Source organism: Macaca thibetana, chromosome 7 (assembly GCF_024542745.1).
Source record: "Macaca thibetana thibetana isolate TM-01 chromosome 7, ASM2454274v1, whole genome shotgun sequence".
Lineage (NCBI taxonomy): Eukaryota > Metazoa > Chordata > Mammalia > Primates > Cercopithecidae > Macaca > Macaca thibetana.
Window position 1 is genome coordinate 18,353,813 of NC_065584.1, and position 20,758 is coordinate 18,374,570.

The window sequence follows — 20,758 nt, forward strand, 5'->3', positions numbered from 1 at the left end:
ATAAAAGCAAACCCCTTTACATGTTTCAAAAACTTGAGCTGCAAAAGGAGGGTTTGGCTATTCTGGCACTTGTATCAGGATGGAGGTGCATGCATTGCTTGCTGTTGCCCAACATCTCCATGTACCTGGAAGGTTGGCCGTGGTTCATTCTGAGGTTCAGAGTCCAGTCACCCTACATTGGTCCCCACAAGTGTCACCTACAGGGGACACCCTTGCTGTTGTCCAGCCCAACTCAGCTGCCTTGTCCTAGTCCCCAGCCGGTGTGCTCACGGAATTCCAACCACCTTTCATCTCTACTTTTGCCATTAAGTTCCTTTTGAAATGGCCAAAGTTAAGGAGGAATAAATAATTTAAAAAATAGCAAAGAGGTTCATTTTTAATACTTTTAGAAATTACTTTGGGGTTATCGCTATTTTGGATATCGGTTCTGTAAATAAAATGGAATTAGGTGGTTCCCAGGGGCTTTGGAGCTTTCTATCCCTCCTACTTCTGTTGATTGGCTAGGAGTCAGACAGGCCCCGCTGGCCAAATGCAGATGGGTTTGGCTGTGCTAAGAGTGTTTGAACTACACTGGGCTTATGGTGAGGGATTTTAGTGTCTATTGATTGGTTGAGAGCTGTTTAGCCTCTTTCCCTTAAAAGTACAGGCTGAAGGCCGGCCATATGTGTGAAGGAGTAGAAGGTAAGTGTGGTTAAGAAGAGGGACATGTATCTTCAGGTTTCCGTAGTAGCTCGAACCCTTGTGAGAGATGTCATCACATTTTTAGTGCGATTTATAGACCACGCAATTGCATATTGTCATTTTAATAGCCCGTGAAATTGGAAACTTAAGCATTTCTTTGTATTTTTGCTTGGTATAGGTGAAGTGTAGTCAGGCAAGTTTGGTTAAACCTAATTTTAGTAATCATCGTAGATATCCTAAATGTTTAAGAGAGCAAAAGGAAGTCCCTCCACTCTCAAAAATTAACACATAATTTTAAAAAATCTATTCTGTTTTCTCTTCAGATAGTAGAAGTGGAAACTGATTAGGATCAGCCTTTGGGTTCTTTTCAAGTGAGTTTCAAAGTTATGTGCGTCATTTTTCCTCTAGAACTATAGCAGTGACATGAATATCATTCAGGTTTGGATTATTTTGAGAAAAGAGATTTTGTTTTCTTAGAGCCTTTTCTCATGATTTTTATTCATTCACTTTGGCATTAGGTAAGTTCTTTTTGTTCATTTATGTGGGGCAAAAACATGAGGGAAATATTAATATTGATAAGGTTTCTGAAGTTGAGAGATGTCAGTATGAGATTATCCTGTGGGTGTTGACTTATTTTCTTTTCCTGATAGGGTTACAGATTCCCCCAATTGCTCTAGGCACTGTGAATTAAACTAGGACAGATTTCAGATGCTTATTGAATCCACATCCACTTAAGTGCAACCCATTAAAATTTTGTACATTTGAAAATCAGAAGAATCTTGGTGAGAGCTTGGGAGGGTGGGCAGAGATTTGTTAACATTCATTTTTTTTTTTTTCTGTGACGTTTCTTCATTCCCTAGAGTTCTGGAGACACTTTTGTTGTGGATAGTATTTTTTTAGAATCTATGGGTGTTCTTCCTAATTACTATTTTTGTGTTCCTTTGGTGGGTGGTTCTGGGCCATGGGAAAGTTGCTAATGCCCACAAGCAAGAGTTTTGCGAATAAAGATAGGAGTACCTAAAGAAGGGACTGTCCGGTCATGCCAGGGGAAGGTTTGGGTTAGAATCAAGTAGAAGAAAATGTGCCTGTTTAATGCCACTTTCTCAGGTTTTTGATTTCTCACTTTCTATTTTCAAAAATGATTTGATTTCTCACTTTCTATTTTCTGTATTTCAAAAATCCCTCCTTTTTCCCTATAGCAAGTGGAAGGAAAGTTTTCTAGATAATCAGATCAGTAGGGAACTCTGTCAATAGGTTCCAGCCACAGGCATTGGAATTGAGGGCAAGTAGAACCAGGATACTTGTCCCCAAAGATGCCAATTCTCGGTGCTGGGGGAGAAGGTGCAGTTTGGTCACGTGGGGGTGACATGGGAATCTTTCTTTAGGGTGCTGTGGGACCAGTGACTGGCCAGCAGAAGCCAGCCAGGGTTATGGATCATAAGTTACGGATCACTAGCAGGACTGGCAGAATCGAACCAGTGTGGGGGATCACTTACTTCATGGAGTGGTCTCCCCAGGTCTCAGTAATGCAGGATAGGAAAATAAGTAGGATGTGGTTTGGCTGTGTCCCCACCCAAATCTCATCTTGAATTGTAGCTCCCATAATCCCCACGTGTTGTGGGAGGGACCCGGTGGGAGGTCACTGAATCATGGGAGCGGTGTCCCCGATACTATTCTTGTGGTAGTGAGTAATTCTCACGAGTTCTGATGGTTTTATAACGGGTTTCCCTTTTGCTTGGCTCTCATTCTCCCTTGTCTGTTGCCATGTAAGATGTATCTTTTGTCTTCCACCATCATTGTGAGGCCTCCCCAGCCACGTGGAGCTGTGAGTCCATTAACCCCCTTTTTCTTTATAAATGACCCAGTCTTGGGTATGTCTTTATCAGCAGTGTGAAAATGGACTAATACAGTGGGGGTGCCCTGTCGTGTAGAGGAGGGAGACGTATTTTTGTCAGAAAGGTGGGAGCAGAGGGGCTGTCTCTTCATGGGAGAACTGACACTTAAGGCCATAGAAAAGCAGATAGATATAGGTGTGTGGAAATAGAAAAAAAAAGTCATTGCAAGAAAGAAATAACCAGAGAACTTAGCTTCACAGAGATCATAACAACAGCGCGGAACCTGAGCACTTCATAGACACCTTTGGATAGCGACGGGAAGAGTAATGCAATGTCCGAAGAGGAAATAATGAAAGTTAAAACCTGAAACGAAGTTGAAATCAAAATGACCTAATAGTTACAGCGGGGCACCAGTTTTCGTGATCTAATCGTTGTTTGGTTTAGAGTGGAAACTTAGTACCTTTATTTTTCCCAGCACAAAACCAATTGCAAGAATTAACTGGTTGTTCTCGAGGTCCTCCTTGGACGTCGGGTGCAGTGTCTATATTTTGGTTCAGAATCACTGGCAAGAAGGGCTGCTGAATCACCTCTCGGTTTCGAGGATAATGGGGTAAGATTTGGTTTGGATTACACCAGGCATGGGTACTTAACATAATTGGCCATTTCATCAGTTCACAGTCTTTATTTTAAATGCCATCTAGGCTGCTGTAGACAGTTTCGGCAGGCTAGAGAGCACTTCAGTTCTTGTACAATGGAAACCAAGCAGAGCATTAGAAGGGGACAAGCTCATTGTGCAGAGGGGACTCAGGGCGGGCTGAACAGAAGAGTGGCTTATTCAGAGCCCTGCAGGCGTGGCCAGCTGACAGGTGTCCCCACTGTCCCTTCTTCTTGTGTCTGTGCGTCTCTATGTTATGGTCTCTATGTGTTTGAAATGTGTTTTTATTTTATTCATTTAATTCATTTACTAATCTCTCTTATTTTGTTAACAAAGAGAATAAAGTCTGTTTTACATTTTCCCATTTCCAAACTCCCTGTGTCCCTCCCCCATATTCCATTCACCCATCATACTTAAAATTAGGTTACTTTATTAAAACATCACCCTTGGATGATTTGTTGTAATGAGTCAGTGATTCATAATTAAAGGCATTCCTCGCCCCTGATCTGACCCTTCATCTGGTCTCTAATGGTTTCATCCCAAAGCGACATAAGCACCTCTGCTCTTGGTAGCTTCATGCCTTCTGCTGAAAGTTGCCACAAGCCATGCTGATTTTATTTCCCAGTTCTGCCCTCTTGGCCTTTGTAGGCCCTGTCGGCCTCAGAGCCCCCCACGGAGTTTTGTTCAGAGAGGAGCTACTGCCTGACCATTCTGGCCTGCTTTTATTTCTAGCTCTTCCTCTAAGCAAGCATTCCCTGAGCCTACCCTCCTCACCCCACCTGCAAGCATTTCTTTATGATACATCTCTGTGTGTCCAGTCCTGGGTTCGGCTGGGGATCCCCAGGGGAAGTCCAGGTCCCACCCTCTCAACCACTCACGGCCCGTTCTGTGGTCAGACCACAAGTCCTAGCCCTTCTTGGAAAAGGCTGCTTGGCCCACCCACTCTATGAAGCCCAGCCACCGTCAGCACAGATGAAGCCACTGGTTTTACCAACCTTTCCAGTGACTCACTTGACACCCTTACACCCTTCTGGTCATTCTTCCCTCTTCCTTTTCTCCATCACTTTAGTATTGGCCACTAATTATTATCAACTCCGTGTCCCTAGGATGTAGTGGTAGAATTAAAATAAATTATCAGATTTTATTTCCTTTCACTTGTGTTGATTTTGTTGTTGTTGTTGTTGAGACAGAGTCTCGCTCTTGTCACCCAGGCTGGTGTGCAGTGGTGTGGTCTTGGCTCACTGCAACCTCCGCCTCCCGGGTTCAAGTGATTCTTCTGCCTCAGCCTTCCAAGTAGCTGGGATTACAGGCACCCACTACCACACTTGGCTAATTTTTATGTATTTTTAGTAGAGACAGGGTTTCACTGTGTTGGCCAGGCTGGTCTCGAACTCTTGACCTCAGGTGATCCACCCGCGTTGGCCTTCCAAAGTGCTGGGATTACAGGCATAAGCCACGGTGCCTGGCCATCCATTCACTTCTGACAACTCACACTGGATGAGCTAATGTAATGGAAGGACTTAAAGGCATTTTCAGCTCACAGAGCAGGATTGTGTTGCCTTAGACTCCCACCTACCCATCCCCACAGCCTAAATAGGGAAAAAGGAAACCAGGTCTTCTGCTGTGAGATGCATGCTGTTCATCCATGTGCACCAATGCACGTGCAATCCGTAGAATGTGCATGAAGTTGACATGATTGTTAGATGACTTGCTTTGAGGAATACCAGTTTCCCATGTTCTAGATTGGCTTCATGTCCAAACTTACTTTGGAGTAATAGTGTTGATCACCCACCCTTCACAACCCTTGCCCCTTCCCATGACTCTACTACGAACTTTTACTACTGAGATGTATGAGATACCTCACCTTGGTTGTCTTTCATGCCATGAGAGGCTCAAGAGGAAGTTATAGTGGAAGGAACACTGGCTTATGAGTCAAGGGACCTGGGTTCTGGTCTCAACCCTTCCCTTGGTAAACTTGGTGACCTTGGATAAGCCACATGGCATACCTAGGGCTTCATTTGCAAATTAAGGAGCAGACCTCAGTGATGGCAAAGATTCCCTATCTAGTACCAGCTCTGTTCCACTCTAGCAACTTCCCCAAAAATAGGTCAGAATGGATTTTGATGCTTAACTCTGGCTCAGTGGAGAAAGAGTGTTAACCTTCAGCCAGCTGTGGGTGCAAGGAGAGGACAGAGTGGGTAGCAGGCTGGCTGAAGATCCCCATCCCCAAACAAGATGGTTTTCCAAGGTCCTGTGGATCTTAGGGAGGCAATACGATCTATTATAGGTTTGGACGACCTGGAAGTGAACCCTGTGTTGGCTTCTTGGGCAGCCGGCTTAACTTCTCTTTGGGAGTCATGGCAATGCTTGTCTCCTGGAGTCCTGGCGAGGATTTGGTGGATTCCCACTAGTCAAGCACATAGGACAGTTCATGCTAAATTCCCAGTCAAGGTTAGCTACTGAAATATTTTACAAAACTGTGACTCTTAGGAAAATAGGGCTAAAATCCTCCGAATGTGGTTTCCTTGCGCTCTTCACCTTCCTGGCTAAAACTCCTCTTGCCCATCTGTAAGGGCAGTTCTCGGAATGGGGCAAAGGCTGAAGATGCCCAGAGCCTGTTGGATGTATGCATAAATCTGAAGGAGAATTCGTACATATCTTTATCTCAGACACTTTTAATTCCTCATAAATAGGACTGCTTCTTTGAGAAGTTCACCTGGCTCACAAGTACCAAGCTGTACTCGATACTCTCCAAGTGTATATTCACAGCAGGGGCACACACAGCTGTGTGAAAGAGCACGGGCTTTAGCACCACATCAAACTGGAGCCAAATCGCTCCCTCTCTAGGCACCAGCTCTCTGACCTTGTGCCTCAGGTTTGATTGTCTGTAAAATGGGGCTGTGAGATACGTTTCTCACAACCTCATTTTACAATCAAACCTTAGGCCCAAGGTCTTGGTGATCTTTGTAATCTTGGTGAAGATTAAAGAACTGTGAATGTCACAGTCACTCTGGGGCCTGACACCTCACAAATGCTCCATAAGAAGTCAGCTTTAGCCTTCAGTGTTTCATGCCTCAGGTTTCCGATCACTCATTCTCATAGGTATATTCCAGCTGAAAAACTTGCAAAACTCACCAAAGGAGCATTTTCCCAAACACCTGCCTTTCTCATGATTTCCACTTTCCGTGTCACCCTCTGATATGACCAGGATGTCACTACCAGACTTCTGCGTCTGGCCACAGCCTCTGGCCTGGCGTCCTGGCACCCCTTACCTCTCTGGAAGGACCAGTGAATCCCAGGTTTTGTTTGGATTTGCCCTGACCCTCGCCCACTCATTGCTTTCCCATTTGGTCGGAGCTTGAAGCCCCTGGGCTCTTTGGCCTCTTCTGTCTAATCTGCTCCGCAAGCTGACTCTTTTGTCCATTTTGCAAAGGAGGGCATCCACCTAATGCATAAATCTCCTGATTCTCACCCTCAGGCATACACATTAAAAAAAAAATTTAGCAATGACAAAAGGCAAACAAGAAAACTTCTCTCCATTACCCCCAGCCCCTGAGTCCTAATTGCCTTCTGTCCTCTTTGGGCCTGCAGAGGCCCTCTGGTTTCAAGAAGGGGCCCTTTATCCTTGGCATCATTTGTCTTATTGTTCTGCACTGAGTTATTTGTAAAGATCTATCTGTAACTGCAGTCATAGAGTCAGCTAGCTGCTTTTGCTTACAATCAGCGGTGAATTTACAGGGCTGCTGGTCAGCAGCTGTGATCTCTCAAGGTTTTATGTGGTCACTGAGAACGTGCAGAACACAGTCTTAAGTTACTTTAAAAATACAAGGAAATGCAATTTAAAAAGGCTTTGGTTGATTCTGATCTTTGCCATCTCTTGATGGCAAATTTGCCCAATCTCCAGTTACCCACCTACTTCCCCAGTGGCTACAGCCTGGTGTGGAATCTGGGAAAATACCAGTCAGATATCCTGTGTTTTCCTGTCTGACTTTAATTTCAGCTCTTCCCGCTACCCGTCTATAGTAACCATTTTAACCAAAATCCAGTGATGCACACTGAGAAAATGGCAGTTTTGTGAACAGAAACAGAGGAGTCGGGAAATCGAGAGGCTTTATTAAGAGCTTCCTCCGGGCTAGGCCCCTGCCGGGGTGTGTGTGGGCTTAATCTCATGTTTCAGGATAACTGTTCAGTAGGAGGTGGAAACTGAGGCTGGACTTTGGAAGAGGGGAGTCAGGGTGGGGAGGAAGCTTATGGGCCTAGGTTATGGGCATAGATGATCTTTGCAGGAGGGTATAGAATGGAAAAGAGGAAAAGGTCCAGAGAGCTGACTCATATTCAAGAGCTAGGTTTACAGCAATGAGAGAAGCAGTAGCAAACAGCAGTGGCCATGAAGAAGCAGCGGCTCAGTCCGAAACTGAGGAAATCACTGAAATGAAAGGTATAGAGTTTCACAAAGAGGGAAGGGGCAGGAGCACCCTCATAGAAGAATAGGAGGCCAATTTCAGCAAAACATTTCAGGGCTCTGGGGTTTTGTATTAGCATGCCTCTTTCTCTCTCCTCAGATTAGGATTATTTTATTTTATTTTTTTATTTTTTGAGACAGAGTCTTGCACTGTTGCCCAGGCTGGGGTGCAGTGATGTGATCTCGGCTCACTGCAACTTCTGCCTCCCAGATCCAAGTGATTCTCTACTCAGGTGGGCGTGCACCACCATGCCCAGCTACTTTTTGCATTTTTAGTAGAGACAGAGTTTTCACCGTGTTGGCCAGGCTGGTCTCAAACTCCTGACCTCGGGTGATCTGCCCGCCTCGGCCTCCCAAACTGTTGGGATTGCAGGCGTGAGCCACCACGCCAGGCTTAATTTTTGTTTCTAATGTCAGTCCCCCCCCGCCGCCCACCCCAAATAACATCAATTGCTTTTATTACCAAAATAATATGTCTTTGTTATAGAAAATAGACAATCTAAAGATAAAATTACTCATAATTTTACCATCCACATGTAATGCCTATTAGTTTTTTTAATTGAAGTGAAACTCATATAACATAAAATCAATGATTTTACAGTATACAGTTCAGTGGCATTTAGCAGTCACAGCATTGTGCAGCCATCACTTCTTTTTTTTTTTTTTTTTTTTGAACAGAGTTTCGCTCTTGTCACCCAGGCTGGTGTGTAGTGGCTCAATCTAGGCTCACTGCAACCTCCACCTCCTGGGTTCAAGCGATTCTCCTGCCTCAGCCTCCCAAAGTAGCTGGGATTACAGGCACCAACCACCACACCCCGGTAATTTTTTTGTATTTTTAGTAGAGATGGGGTTTCACCATGTTGGTCAGGTTGGTCTCAAACTCCTGACCTCAGGTGATCCACCCTCCTCAGCCTCCCAAAGTGTTGGGATTGCAGGCGTGAGCCACTGCGTCCAGCCTGCATTATTTCTTTATACTAGCCTTATGCATTCGATATGGTTACTCCCATTTTGTAGATGGGAAAAACAAGGCCTGAAGCAATTGTTCTGCTCAAAGCTGCAGACACCTGGACTCACACCAGCCTTCACTTCAAAACGGCATAAATATTTCTAAACAGTTTTCTGCTTTAGATATTTGTATGTTCTACAGTGTTTTGCAGACTAGGGCTGAGGGAGAATCCTGTTATAAGTAATTCACAGTAAGACAAAAAGATGGAAATGAAAACTTTGTCTTCTTTAAGTAATTAAGGTGCTTCATTTTCCCTCCAGGTTCCTGCATAGTTCACTTTATGATTTTAAAAACCTAGATACAGAAAAAAGGAAATCCTGAAATTAGTCATTCAAAGATTAACACAATGAGAAGAACCCACCCATTCTTTAATAGAATGAATATTTTATTTTAGTCTATGTGAATTTTATATTAGTAGATAGACAGATGTAGATACAAGTAATTTTACACCAATTATAATTCATGTATGGGAATCTTCTCTTATTTAATTTTTGAGCATTTAAAAATGTTTTTCTAGTCTATTAAATTATATCAGTTAGATTATGAAATATAAAGATTAAACAACCTTGGATCACATTGCACTGCAAAGCCTGCTTTTATCAAAGTGCTCAGTCTTAAAATACAATTGAAAAAGTCATTTCCCTTGAAATTCTGTTGAACTGTACATGGAAGTCTAGAAATATTTTTATACAATTGCCAAGAGATTTTAATGAGGAAGAATAACTTTAGAATATATTCTGAGTGAGCTGTTCACATGACAGTTTCAGACATGGACTTAAAATCATCCACCTATAAACTGCAAGGGATCAAGTTTGTGTTCTTGTTTGGTTCCCTTGACAACCAGAAGGTGTGGCTCAGTTTCTGGGTAGTACCTGCTGCGGTGCACGTGACGTGGGAGTGGGTGCGTGTGTGTGTGCAGGTGTGTGCACATGCATGAGTGAATGTGGCCCCTGCCCTCAGGCCTTTACCAGTGCCAGGTGTGAACTTCCAGAGTGAATCTCTCCTGCCATCCCTCTGCCCGTCTTTCTGCCCAGGTCCCCTGTTGGCCTTTGTAAGTCATGACACACAGGCATCGGGTAAATGACCCCAGCTTTTAAGTCAGGCATACTTGAGTCCATTCCTCACGTTGCTTCCTAATTGCCGCCTGATTTGGGGAAGTTTTATAGCCCTCTTTGAGCTACTGTACAATGAAAAAGTATCCCTCTTGCAAGATTGCTGTGAGGATTGATGATGGTCTGTATAGCATCCCTGGCACTTGGTAGGTGCTCCAAGAGCAGGTGCCACTGCCACACTTCACTCCAGAGGAGGCAGCATAACTAGGAGAGAAGTATATGGACCTTGGAGCTGGCCAACCTTGGGTTCAAAGGCCAGCCTCTGCCACCCACCAGCCGAGTGACCTCCAACAACTCATCCAATGAGCTTGAGCCTTTCCTTTCCAGTCAGTCAAATAGACAGTAGTACTCTCTTCATGGGATTTTGTGAGAATTAAAAGATAATATATGGACAGAGACCTGCACAGTGCCTGGTGATGATTGGGTATCCAATAAATAGAATTAATGATGCTTATGATAGCATTTCTGCGATGGCCTGCAATTTCCTAAGATCTTCAGTACCTTCCACCCCCAACAGACAATAGCAAAAGCAATAGTAACATAGATCTTTCGCCGGCTGAACTGAAGTGATACCTTTAGGAATGTTTCAGACTGTTGAAGTCGTCTCTCTGAAGCTCCTGATGCATAAGGCAAATGCCCACGGGATGGCCATGGGTGGAGTGGAACAGGAGCCCTGACTGGCTATTCTTCGTGACCCTTCTGAATGACTAAGATCCTGCAGAAATGTGACAGAAAAAGAAAGTTCCTTGGAGATGGGCTGGAATTGCTTGTGATCTGTCCCTCTGATTGTGCCAGAATGCTTCCAGCCAGGTCCAGGTCCGTTCTGCCTTAGTGCAGCAAATCAATCACTGTGACATGGAGGGTTTTCCAAAAGAGAAAAGATTTGTTCACAAAGGTACCAAGTGAGGAGGCAGGAGAACAGCTCTCAAATCCGCCTCCCTGAAGATAAGGCTTAGGGATATTTATGGGTTAGGGAAGCGGGGTGGTCTAACGTTTGGGGAAAGGTGATTGGCAATGGGGATAAAATGAAGTAACGGGTTCATTCTGCACAAGCATAGTCGGGGTCCATGGCATCTCAAAGGAAGTATGTTCAGTAAATGGCGGCATTAGCGCGATCTGAGGGTGGAGCTTTTGGCCCTCCAATGTCAAAAGGCCACCTCTCTGGCACTTGCACAGGCCCAGTTGAAGGGGCAGTGGTCCTAACTGGTTTGAACTGGACAGGAGCTTGCCCTAGTTCCTGAAAAATAGCTGTTGCAACCATCACCGTGGTGACCTATGAATGTTATCTGTAAAGTAGCCAGTGAAGGTCAAATTCCAGCATTCAGTGGCAAGGCCTCAGCTTGGTGGAAAAAGGAAAAAAGAAATAACAAAAAGCAAGTGACCAAAAGCAAGCGGGACAGGCAGACCCAGTCAAATTAACCCCTTGGTTTCAAGAATGCAAACTAGACTAAGACATTTACAAAGACTAGTTTCAGAGACCACCAGGAGACTGCAAGGCAGCCAGCCATACTTGCAGTGAATCAGAACTTTACCAAGTCGTTGAAGGGATTGTGTTGAACTGCCTACCTCATGGTCACCACAGCACACATTGGTTGGCCCCTCTTTCCCTAGGCTGTGATTTTGTGGTTTTTTGGTTTGTTTTGTTTTTTTTTGGGATTGGCACAATCTAGGCTCACTGCAACCTCCGCCTCCAGGGTTCAAGTGATTCTCCTGCCTCAGCCTCCTGAGTAGCTGGGACTACAGGCGCCCGCCACCACGCCCCCCTAATTTTTTGTATTTTTAGTAGAGATGGGATTTCACCATGTTGGCCAGGATGGTCTCGATCTCTTGACCTCGTGATCCACCTGCCTCAGCCTCCCAAAGTGCTGGGATTACAGGCGTGAGCCACCGCAACTGGCAGACTGTGATGTCTAATGGGGCTTGATCAGGATGATGTGATCCTGCTTGACACACATTGCAGCGAGGAATTAGAACCACAGGTCTTGGTGTTGATGACGTCTGCCAGTAGAGATGCTCCCAGCGTCCTAGTTGTGGATTCATTTCCCACATTTTAAGGGATTTTGTGAGGATGTTGTGACAAGAAACAAGAAGGCTGTGATATGTATAAAGGTCGATTCTGCTCTGATCATTTGTGTATTGTATTTCTCAGGCTCTGGGAGACTTTTGTCTCTGTGCTTTGCCATGCATGGCCTGGAAAAGAAATAGTTATGAAGTTGTCACTTTTAAACTCTGCAGCTGTCATGGGCCCACGTTGCTGTGGCTCACATGGACAGTATGGGTTCCAGTAGCCCTGTCAGGACAGCTTTCTCCTCCCACCCCTCCGCTTCCCATAGATTCCAAATGGGAGGTGCCAGCTTCTTATAGGCACTCCCTGGCCTTAGCGACTGGTGGGGGGATGGGCACGTGGCCCAGTCCAGGCCAAAATTCCACCCTGGGCTTTGCATCCTGGCTCTGGGAGCTCCACAAGGTGTGCTGACCTCACAAGCCCTGCACGTGGAATCCGCTGGGGTACAGGAAGTGGCACCAGCACAGAGGCGCACAGACAGGGGCCACTGTCTCCTTGCCCTACCTGTGGCTGGATTTGATGGGCTCATAAATTCTCCTTTATACTTAAGCCAGCCTGAATTAGGTTTTTCTTATGTACAGTCAAGAGTCCTGATGAATACAGTGTCTCGAATTAACAGTGTTAGTTAAACTAAGTATACAGCCCTGGTGATTTCTGTGTGTCAGTGTCATGTCAGCCTCTTTGTTGTCTTAAGAGGCCCACTTTGTGGTTTGACTGTCCCTTGCGAGAATAAAAGGTGAGCTTGGAGAGTTTTCAGAGACGGTGACTTGACTTAAACAAAGAAAGCAGGATCATAGTAGTAATGCTCCTCACATCCACGTACCCCCGTTAGATCTGTAGAGACCTGGCTTACATGTAATTTCATTCACTTCTTGAGAGGTAGGTGGTATCTTCCTGATCTTACAGATGAAGAAACAGAAGCTTCAAGTCGAGCATTTGGCTAAGCCAAGCAACATATATGTATGTGTGTAAATGAATATGTAGCTGTATGTGTGTGTAGGTGCATATGTGTTTAAGTGTGATGAGCATGTGTGTGTGTGTGTGTGTGTGTGTGTGTATTATGAAGGATTTTCAAAGTCAGGATTCAAAGCCAGGTCCCTCAAATGCTAAATTCAGGTCTATAGCACAAATGCTATTTTAGGCAATCCCCATTTCCTCCAAGTTCATTGACTCACATGTCCAACCAATGCCATTTATAGTTAGATGGCCTTATATAGAGAAGAACTGTGTTCACCCCCTGCCACGGCCCCCACCGCCAACATGCACGCATGCTCTGATCATTTTGGAAATGGAACACATTTTCTCTTTTAACATCTGATCTTCCCCTCACTGCATTTTGGATTCATTGTGAACAATTTTGAGTCTCATTAGAGGTGTCTTAATTTTAAAAATTAAGTTGGGAACTAGCAAGTGAGATTGAAGAGGCTATATCTTTGGTCCTGAACTGGATTTTCATTACTCAATTACTCTTCAAATTATACTGATTTGAGATGTGATTAGTATTACTTTCCTAAGTAGATTGGATAATGAGAGAAATGCAAAGGCATGCTAAACTAATAGTGATCTGAGTTTCTGCTACCTCACTTGTCCTCCCATTTCCCCTCCCCCAGCCAGAGCACTGCCCCGGCCCCTGCTTCCTGGTCTACCTGGTGAGCCGCCCTCCCATCACTCAGCGAAGGCAGCTGCTTCCCTGTCTTTCCAGCGTCAACCCAGCTATGACCACTGCAGCGCCAGGGATCCCGGCCAACTTGCGCGCTGTAATCACGTGATGCAGCGCTCACTATCCTGCAGCAGTTCCCCATGTTAGTTCCCAGCCCTTCCTTATATGCCTCATTTGAATGTAAGACTTAAATTGTACCATCTACCCCAAGAACCCACTGTCCAGCCACCCTCATCTCCTCAGGGTCAAACCCGCTCACAGCTACCTTTATCGGAATTGCCCAACTGCCTGAAACACATTTCCTTCATCTCCCTGTCCTCTTTCTCGTAGGGAAGAAGGTAAGCTACCTAAAAGGGAGGTGGTGATGTTTTCTCCCTGCATCCTGCTTCGTCACATTTCCCCTTTGCTTTTAAATACACACGTCATGCTCAAGTGCTGTCTGTGCATTTACTCGTGGCCTCTGCCTTTGGTATGAGCCTCATTACTGGGTGAGCTTCGCCAAATGAGCTTTTGCCATTGCTGCAGATACAGTGGAGTCTCTTTTGTCTTGGGGCCTGGAGTGACATTGTGATGGAGAAGTGCACAGTTGACCATATCGAGCCGGTCAGGAGGGTAGATTTAAGAGATGCAGCGACAGCAGCTTCTCGCTGTATAAGCAGCAGACTCTTCCCTGACACCTCACTTATTTCCCCCAGGATCTGAGCCCATTCACCATGGCAGGAACCACTAAGATTGTTTGGTTATCCCTTCACTTCTGTCTCCCAGCCAGACTGTAATCTCCTTGAGGCTGGAGTTTTCTTTTCTCTATCCCCAGCACCTTGCAGGTTACCCAGCGCACGGTAGGAAATCAATGAAGGTTTGTAAAATGTGTGCACGTAACTTACTGTTATGGACTGAATTGCATCTCCCCATCACCCCCCGAAATTTATATGTTGAAGCCTTCACCACTACCACCCCCCATGTGACTGAATTTGGAGATAGAGCCATTAAAGAGGTAATTAAGATGAAACAAGGACATAAAGGAGGAGTTTTTATAAGGACTGGTGTCTTTGTAAGAAGAGATACCAGGAATGTACCCGTACTGAGGAAAGGCCACGTGAGGACACAGTGAGAAGTCGGTCACCTGCAAGCCGGGGAGACAGCCTCAGGAGAACCCAAACATGCCACCTCTTTGATCTCGGACTTCTAGCCTCCAGAAGTGTGAGCACATCAATTTTTGTTCTTTAAAGCACCCAGTCTGTAGTATTTTGTTCCGGCAGCCTGAACTGACTAATATATTTACCAACTGTCCTAGCATCTTGTGTCCCAAAGCTGGGACTGTAGGGGTCAACTGTGTCTGCTAAGGGCAGTTTGGGAAGATCCCAAGGTTGGCTGCTTAAGATGAATCCACAGTAATGGGCAGCTGTGTCCGCCCCCCGTACTCCTTTACCAGGAGGCAAGTCTGGCTAAGGCTGTTTCAGGCATTCCCACCCTACCAGGGAACGTGAATGTCATCATCAACTAAGATTCTGGGCCTCTTGGAAATTATTTTAACTTGACCTACATCATCATCTGCCCTGAGACCTTGGCAGTTCTGGACACCCACGAATAATAGCAATTAGCATGAAAAGAAAGCTGAAAGAGTCTCAAATAGGAAGAGCTGCAGTCTGGACTTAGATCTTCCTCTTACTAGCCATGTATACTTGCATGTGTAATTTTACCTTTTTGGGGTCTATGATTTGTTTTTAAAAGTGGCTGTGCTGCTATAACGTTCAGTTCCTTTTCTCTCTTTTGGGAATTAACCCTTGGCTTGCAGCTGGAGAGCCCTCCATCCCCTGAGTCCATTCATCTATGTGCTTCCAAGTGATATGTCTCCCGCTAGTTTAAGTCATTCTCATTCCTCTGGCTACACTGGTGCGTCTGGGTGGTCATGTAGTAGAGGCTGGTCTGATTTCAGTGATTCTCAGACCTTTTCCAGTGAACACTGGGGAAATGCTAGATTCAAAGCTGCTGTTTGTAGCCCCAGGGGCTGCCGGCAGCCACCTTGAACAGAGGAGAGCCTGTCCAAGCCCATTTTCACCAGCAGCATTGCTGAGTTTGGGAACAGAGAATAGGACTTAGTAAATGCCATTTGAAAGGCATCACTATTCCTGGTTTTCCCGGTCACAGGTGATAAAGTCTCTTCAATTCGGTTTTTAAAAATCGCTAAAGATGGAAAGATTCCCAGCTGATAAAGCTATTAACACCTGCCCTGTGCACCATACAGGAGCTTTCATAATACAATTTCTAAATAAGGTGATGAAGGTGAAGGTTGTGACATGCAGTTTGAACGCAGGGAATTATTATTTGGAAAATCCAGTGACTGGTGCCTATTGGACTCAATATCATGCTCTTCGAACATCTGTGAAAAGATATGTACATTCTTAGCACAGTGTCACCTTGTAAGGAATGAATACATGGAAGCTGTTGTTATCATCAGTAAGAATTATTGCAACAGTGATAGGAAGGGGATGTAGAAGTCTTTGAGAATTTTGATTTGATGATGAAGATACCTGCATGGAGTCCTCGTTGAGAAGGAATTGATTCTGTTTATTTTGGGGTTCGGTGATGCCAGCATCCTCCTGATGTGGATGGCACTTGTTTGTGGAAACTGAGTAGCATAGGAAGCTCATAGCCAAGTTCCTGACGGCGAACACTCATGGGGAGCCCTTTCCTTGTGAGCCCATCCTGAGGGTGTTCCTGCTTTTCTTGGGCCTGATTCTCATCTGATCACCTTGGCTGGATGTTGCCCCAAGCCAAGGACAGTATACAAAGACAGGCCAAGGTTCTGGTTATCCTTGTGATGTGAGATGGTTTGGCCGTGTCCCCACCGAAATCTCATCTTGAACAGTAGCTCCCATAATTCCCATGTGTTGTGGGAAGGGACCCTGTGGGAGATAATTGAATCATGGGGGCGGTTTCCCCCATACTGTTCTCATGGTAGTGAACAAGTCTCGTGAGATCTGATGGTTTTCCCTTTTGCTTGGCTCTCTGATTTCTCTCTTGTCTGCTGCCGTGTAAGATGTGTCTTTCGCCTTCCACCATGATTGTGAGGCCTCCTGAGCCATGTGGAACTGTGAGTCCATTAAACCTTTTTACTTTATAAATTACCCAGTTTCAGGTATGTCTTTATCAGCAGCATGAAATGGGACTAATACAGGGTGCAAGGTAATGATTAGGGAGGACAAAAGGGGGGTTCCTGAGGTGCCAAGAGCCCCCTGTTAGTTCATTGAGTGCTGATTACATGGTAAATTTTCTTTTGTTGTTGTTGTTGTTGTTGTTGTTTTGAGATGGAGTCTCACTCTTGTTGCCCAGGCTGGAATGCAATGGCGTGATCTCGGCTCACTGCAACCTCTACATCCCGGGTTCAAGCGAGATTCTCCTGCCTCAGCCTCCCGAGTAGTTGGGATTACAGGTGCCCACCACCATGCCCAGCTGATTTTTGTATTTTTTAGTAGAGATAGGGTTTCACTATGTTGGTCAGGCAGGTCTCAAACTCCTGACTTAAGGTGATCCACCCACCTCAGCCTCCCAAAGTGCTGGGATTACAGGCGTGAGCCTCCACCCCGGCAATTACATGGTAAATTGTTTGGGAAAATTCACTGAACTGTACACACAGAAGGACTTCGCCGGACGTATGTTACTCCAGTAGAAACTTTCAAAAATGATTGGGCAGCTGCAATTTCATTATACCTATTTGATTTCAGATTTTTATTATGTACATGTAGTGAACCTCAGAATTCTTGCATGATTAAAAAATAGGATTGTCATAGATTTTATCAAATCAATGTGGTAATTTAGAGCTGAGCGAATCACAAAGTAACAAGAATTTTTATCACAACTCAAGCATATTTTATAAAGTCTCTCCAAACCTGCTTGTTATTGATGTTGTTAATACAATATTTAGATTCCATTTTGAACATTCCAGCTGGCAAAGATTACTGAAATGTCAGTCTCTCCCAAGAACGGGTTGGTTTTTTGTTTTCTTTAAAAATTCATTGCCAGAGAGTTAGGTTCACAAATGTAAGTTAAGATGAACTTATGTGACTCTAAGCGAAATTAGGAAAAACATGAAAACCCTTCAGCCAAAACTTGAGAAGGCTTTTGCCAAAACACATTGGTAAATTATATAAGCTTTAAAATTGTGTGCAGACAAAAGTGGTTTCTCTTTCCACCATAATATCTTGATGGTTAAGTATGTCGGTGAAGTAATTGTTTTATAAACTATTGTTGAAACCTTGAAACTTCCTAGCAAGCGTTTTTCTAGGCAGAAAACATTGTGCTTGAAAAGTTTGGAGATTTAAAAACAAGCAGGCCAATTTCACTGCAATCTGTAATTTCCAGTGGAATATAGAATAGCCAAGATCTTTTTAATTGGGAAACATATATAATTATACCAATACCTTAGAGGTTCGCTTTGAAAAGAATCCTCTTTCTCTGCAGAATTTGTTGAAATGATTAAGGTTGCCTGTCAGATCAGTGAACCATTTGTTATCTTCAATTAAATTGAAAGTCTCCATACATCAGCCCTTTGTAAATACTAAGTGGTTAATGCTGCCTCTTAGGTTTCCAAATGTCTTAAGAATGTGTTGTAATAAAAAAAAAATAGCATCATTTTAATATTAATACTCCGACAAAGATTTTATCTTGAGAGTGTTTCTGAACCAAAGACTCTGTTAGCCCCGTATTCAGGGACACAGGGAATCTCAGATATGTCTGTATTTGTTTTCCCAAAAGAGTTAAGACAATATTGTAGTACGTTTTCTTTTTTTAGTTAAGGTTAGGTACTCACATGTCCTGATTTTGACTAGTTTAACTCTTGAATTCTTCCTCTTTGGTATATTTTCCCTGTTCTAGTTCATCCTTTCCCCTCTCCGATGTCTAATAAAAAGCTCCTTGCTTACTGTTTTCTTGGAACAAGGTCATTTAAATAGTATTTCCTGTATGTCTGGGATCATTACTTTTGTGATAGCGGCAAAGTGCCACAGATCTCACTGGCCTCCAGTTTGTATATTTATGTGTATGCAGGGACTAAGTTAAATCATAGCATTTTAGAACTAGGAGGTTTCTTAGATACCTAGCTGGCCCCATCCTCAATGAATAGACAAGTAAACTGGGCCCAGAGTCAGGGCTTGCTGTGAGTCACAGGCAAACCGATGGTAAAATCTGCCCCTTCTCAGGTCAGTCCAGCTCTCTTTTCCAGCCATTAAACTGGAATAAAGTCTCCTTCTCTTCTTCTTCTTTATTTCTTTCTTTCTTTCTTTTTTTTTTTTTTTTTTTAAGACAGGGTCTCACTCTGTCACCCAGGCTGGAGTGCAGTGGCGCGATCTCGGCTCGCTGCAACCTCTGCCTCCTGGGTTTGAGTGGTTCTCTTGCCCCAGCCTCCCAAGTAACAATACCTGGCTAGTTTTTGTATTTTCAGTGCAGACAGAGTTTCACCCTGTTGGCCGGGCTGGTCTTGAACTCCTGACTTCAGGCAATCTACCCACCTCAGCCTCCCAAAGTGCTGGGATTACAGGCGTGAGCCACCAACCCCCACCCTCCTTCTCTTCTTAATATATTCAGAAATATGGAAAGGAAGAAAAGAAACCCAAACTGCAGTGTATATGGTAACGAAAGCAGGAATGGACAGCTGAAACTTCTTTCTCATCGTACTGCGCCCAGCCCCTGGCCTGGAGTCCCAGCGTTTCTACTCGCTAGCAGCACGTGTGTCTTTCCGGGTCTCAGTGTCTCTATCTATGAATTGGGAAGTCAGACCCACAATTACAGATCTCAGGGAAGACTCAGTGGTATTGCTCCCAGGCTTGCCATACTGGGAAGCCCTCCACACCTCGAAGCTACCGCTGAACAATTTGGTGGGTCTCTCCTGTTAGGTTCCTTTTGGGACATTGCAGGCCCCAGCCAGGCCTGCCTGGACTTGGCCCTAACCCACTGCTGTGTGACTGAGGATGATCCCAACTCCAGGGTCAGCCCAACCCAAGGCTCAACCCATGGTTCAAGATCGTCCGCACACATACACACACACAAACACAGGTAGAAGACTGAGCAATTTACGTATGCTGAAATGTAAATTGTGGTTATTTTGAGTTGTGGAATTGTGTGGATAGTTTTAAATGAATTTTATACTTGCCATAATAAAAATATATTGGTTATACAACTAAAATACATAAAAGAACAAAGCTAATTAAATGTTATAGCTGCTCATTTATGTCGTTAGGGTAATGTTAAGGGTTAATTAAGATCTTTAAAAATCTGAGTGGGGCATGCAAATATATAAACAGCAGAGTGATTACAACACTCGGGCTGCTTAGATATTGGGGGTAGGGAAGCTTTCAGTTGGACCCCTCTTTGAGCCTAGTGCCTGTGCCTGAGAATTCTAAACTTTTAAATAAATACAATTCATATCCTTAAGCTGTTACGTGAAAGAAATAACAACTAGTAGCAAGTCGGCCATCAAGCCCATTTCCGTACACATGACCCCGGGGACAAAGCGGGCTTCACCCAGGCTGTGCCAGCCAAGAGTCTTTTGGCTGGTCCCCTCCTGCCTGATACAGATGAGCTGGCTTAGTGCTAGGAACAGGGAGCCCCTCTTGCTGATTGCCAGTAGCACAGGGGTGCCAGCCTCGAACTCTGGTGCAGGCTGCTGCAGTGGTCAGGCTGTCCCAGAGACCTGGCCTCATTGGGAGTGATCCCAGCTTCGTGCCCGGGAGAGCAAATCCCCGTACAGAAAAGGGAAAGCAATTCAGTGGCAGATTATGACCTTGTTGATCACATTTGGGAACAGGTAGTATTTGGGTAGTTAGTTCAGATTAAAAGTATGGAGGAGCAGTTATGTAAACACCTAGTGTATAGGGTGGGGACGTCCCCAGTGAGCTATTTGGAGTTCCCAGGATTGTAAAAATCATTACATGTTGTTTGACAACTGGAATACTTTTCAGGTATTCTAAATGATCCGTTCACACTGTTCATCACACGAGGCTGCAGACTTCCACTATCTACTGTTACTTGTAGAGAATCCCATAGACTGACCTGATCTGTTTCCATAAGGACCAACGTTTTAGAAGTTCTGTCTGTGGATATGTTGGTTGGGAGTAGATTCAGAACTGAATGTCAGGATTCCAGAGGTTGAATGTGTGTAGCTGTTTTTATTTCACTTAAATCTTTTCATAATCTTAAAACATATTTAATATGCAGTTCCGATAGGCCGCCAGATGTTCTGTGACAACCAAAGTTGGAAGGAAGGTTTCTGTGGGGGGAGTTGACC

The 20,758-nt window shown here is 44.5% G+C and overlaps 2 protein-coding genes across 14 annotated transcripts in view; one reads left to right on the top strand and one right to left on the bottom strand.

Annotated features, from left to right (window-relative positions):
• PSMC1 (proteasome 26S subunit, ATPase 1) overlaps positions 1-16,435 on the bottom strand; it is a 1,015,066-nt gene extending 998,631 nt beyond the window's left edge. Inside the window, exon 1 of the mRNA XM_050799114.1 lies at positions 16,416-16,435. Within this exon, the coding sequence (XP_050655071.1) occupies positions 16,416-16,433 (18 nt within the window). The 5' untranslated portion in view covers positions 16,434-16,435. The remainder of the gene's footprint in view (positions 1-16,415) is intronic.
• Positions 1-20,758, top strand: part of FOXN3 (forkhead box N3) — a 467,440-nt gene that overhangs the window by 343,733 nt on the left and 102,949 nt on the right. The window lies entirely within an intron of this gene.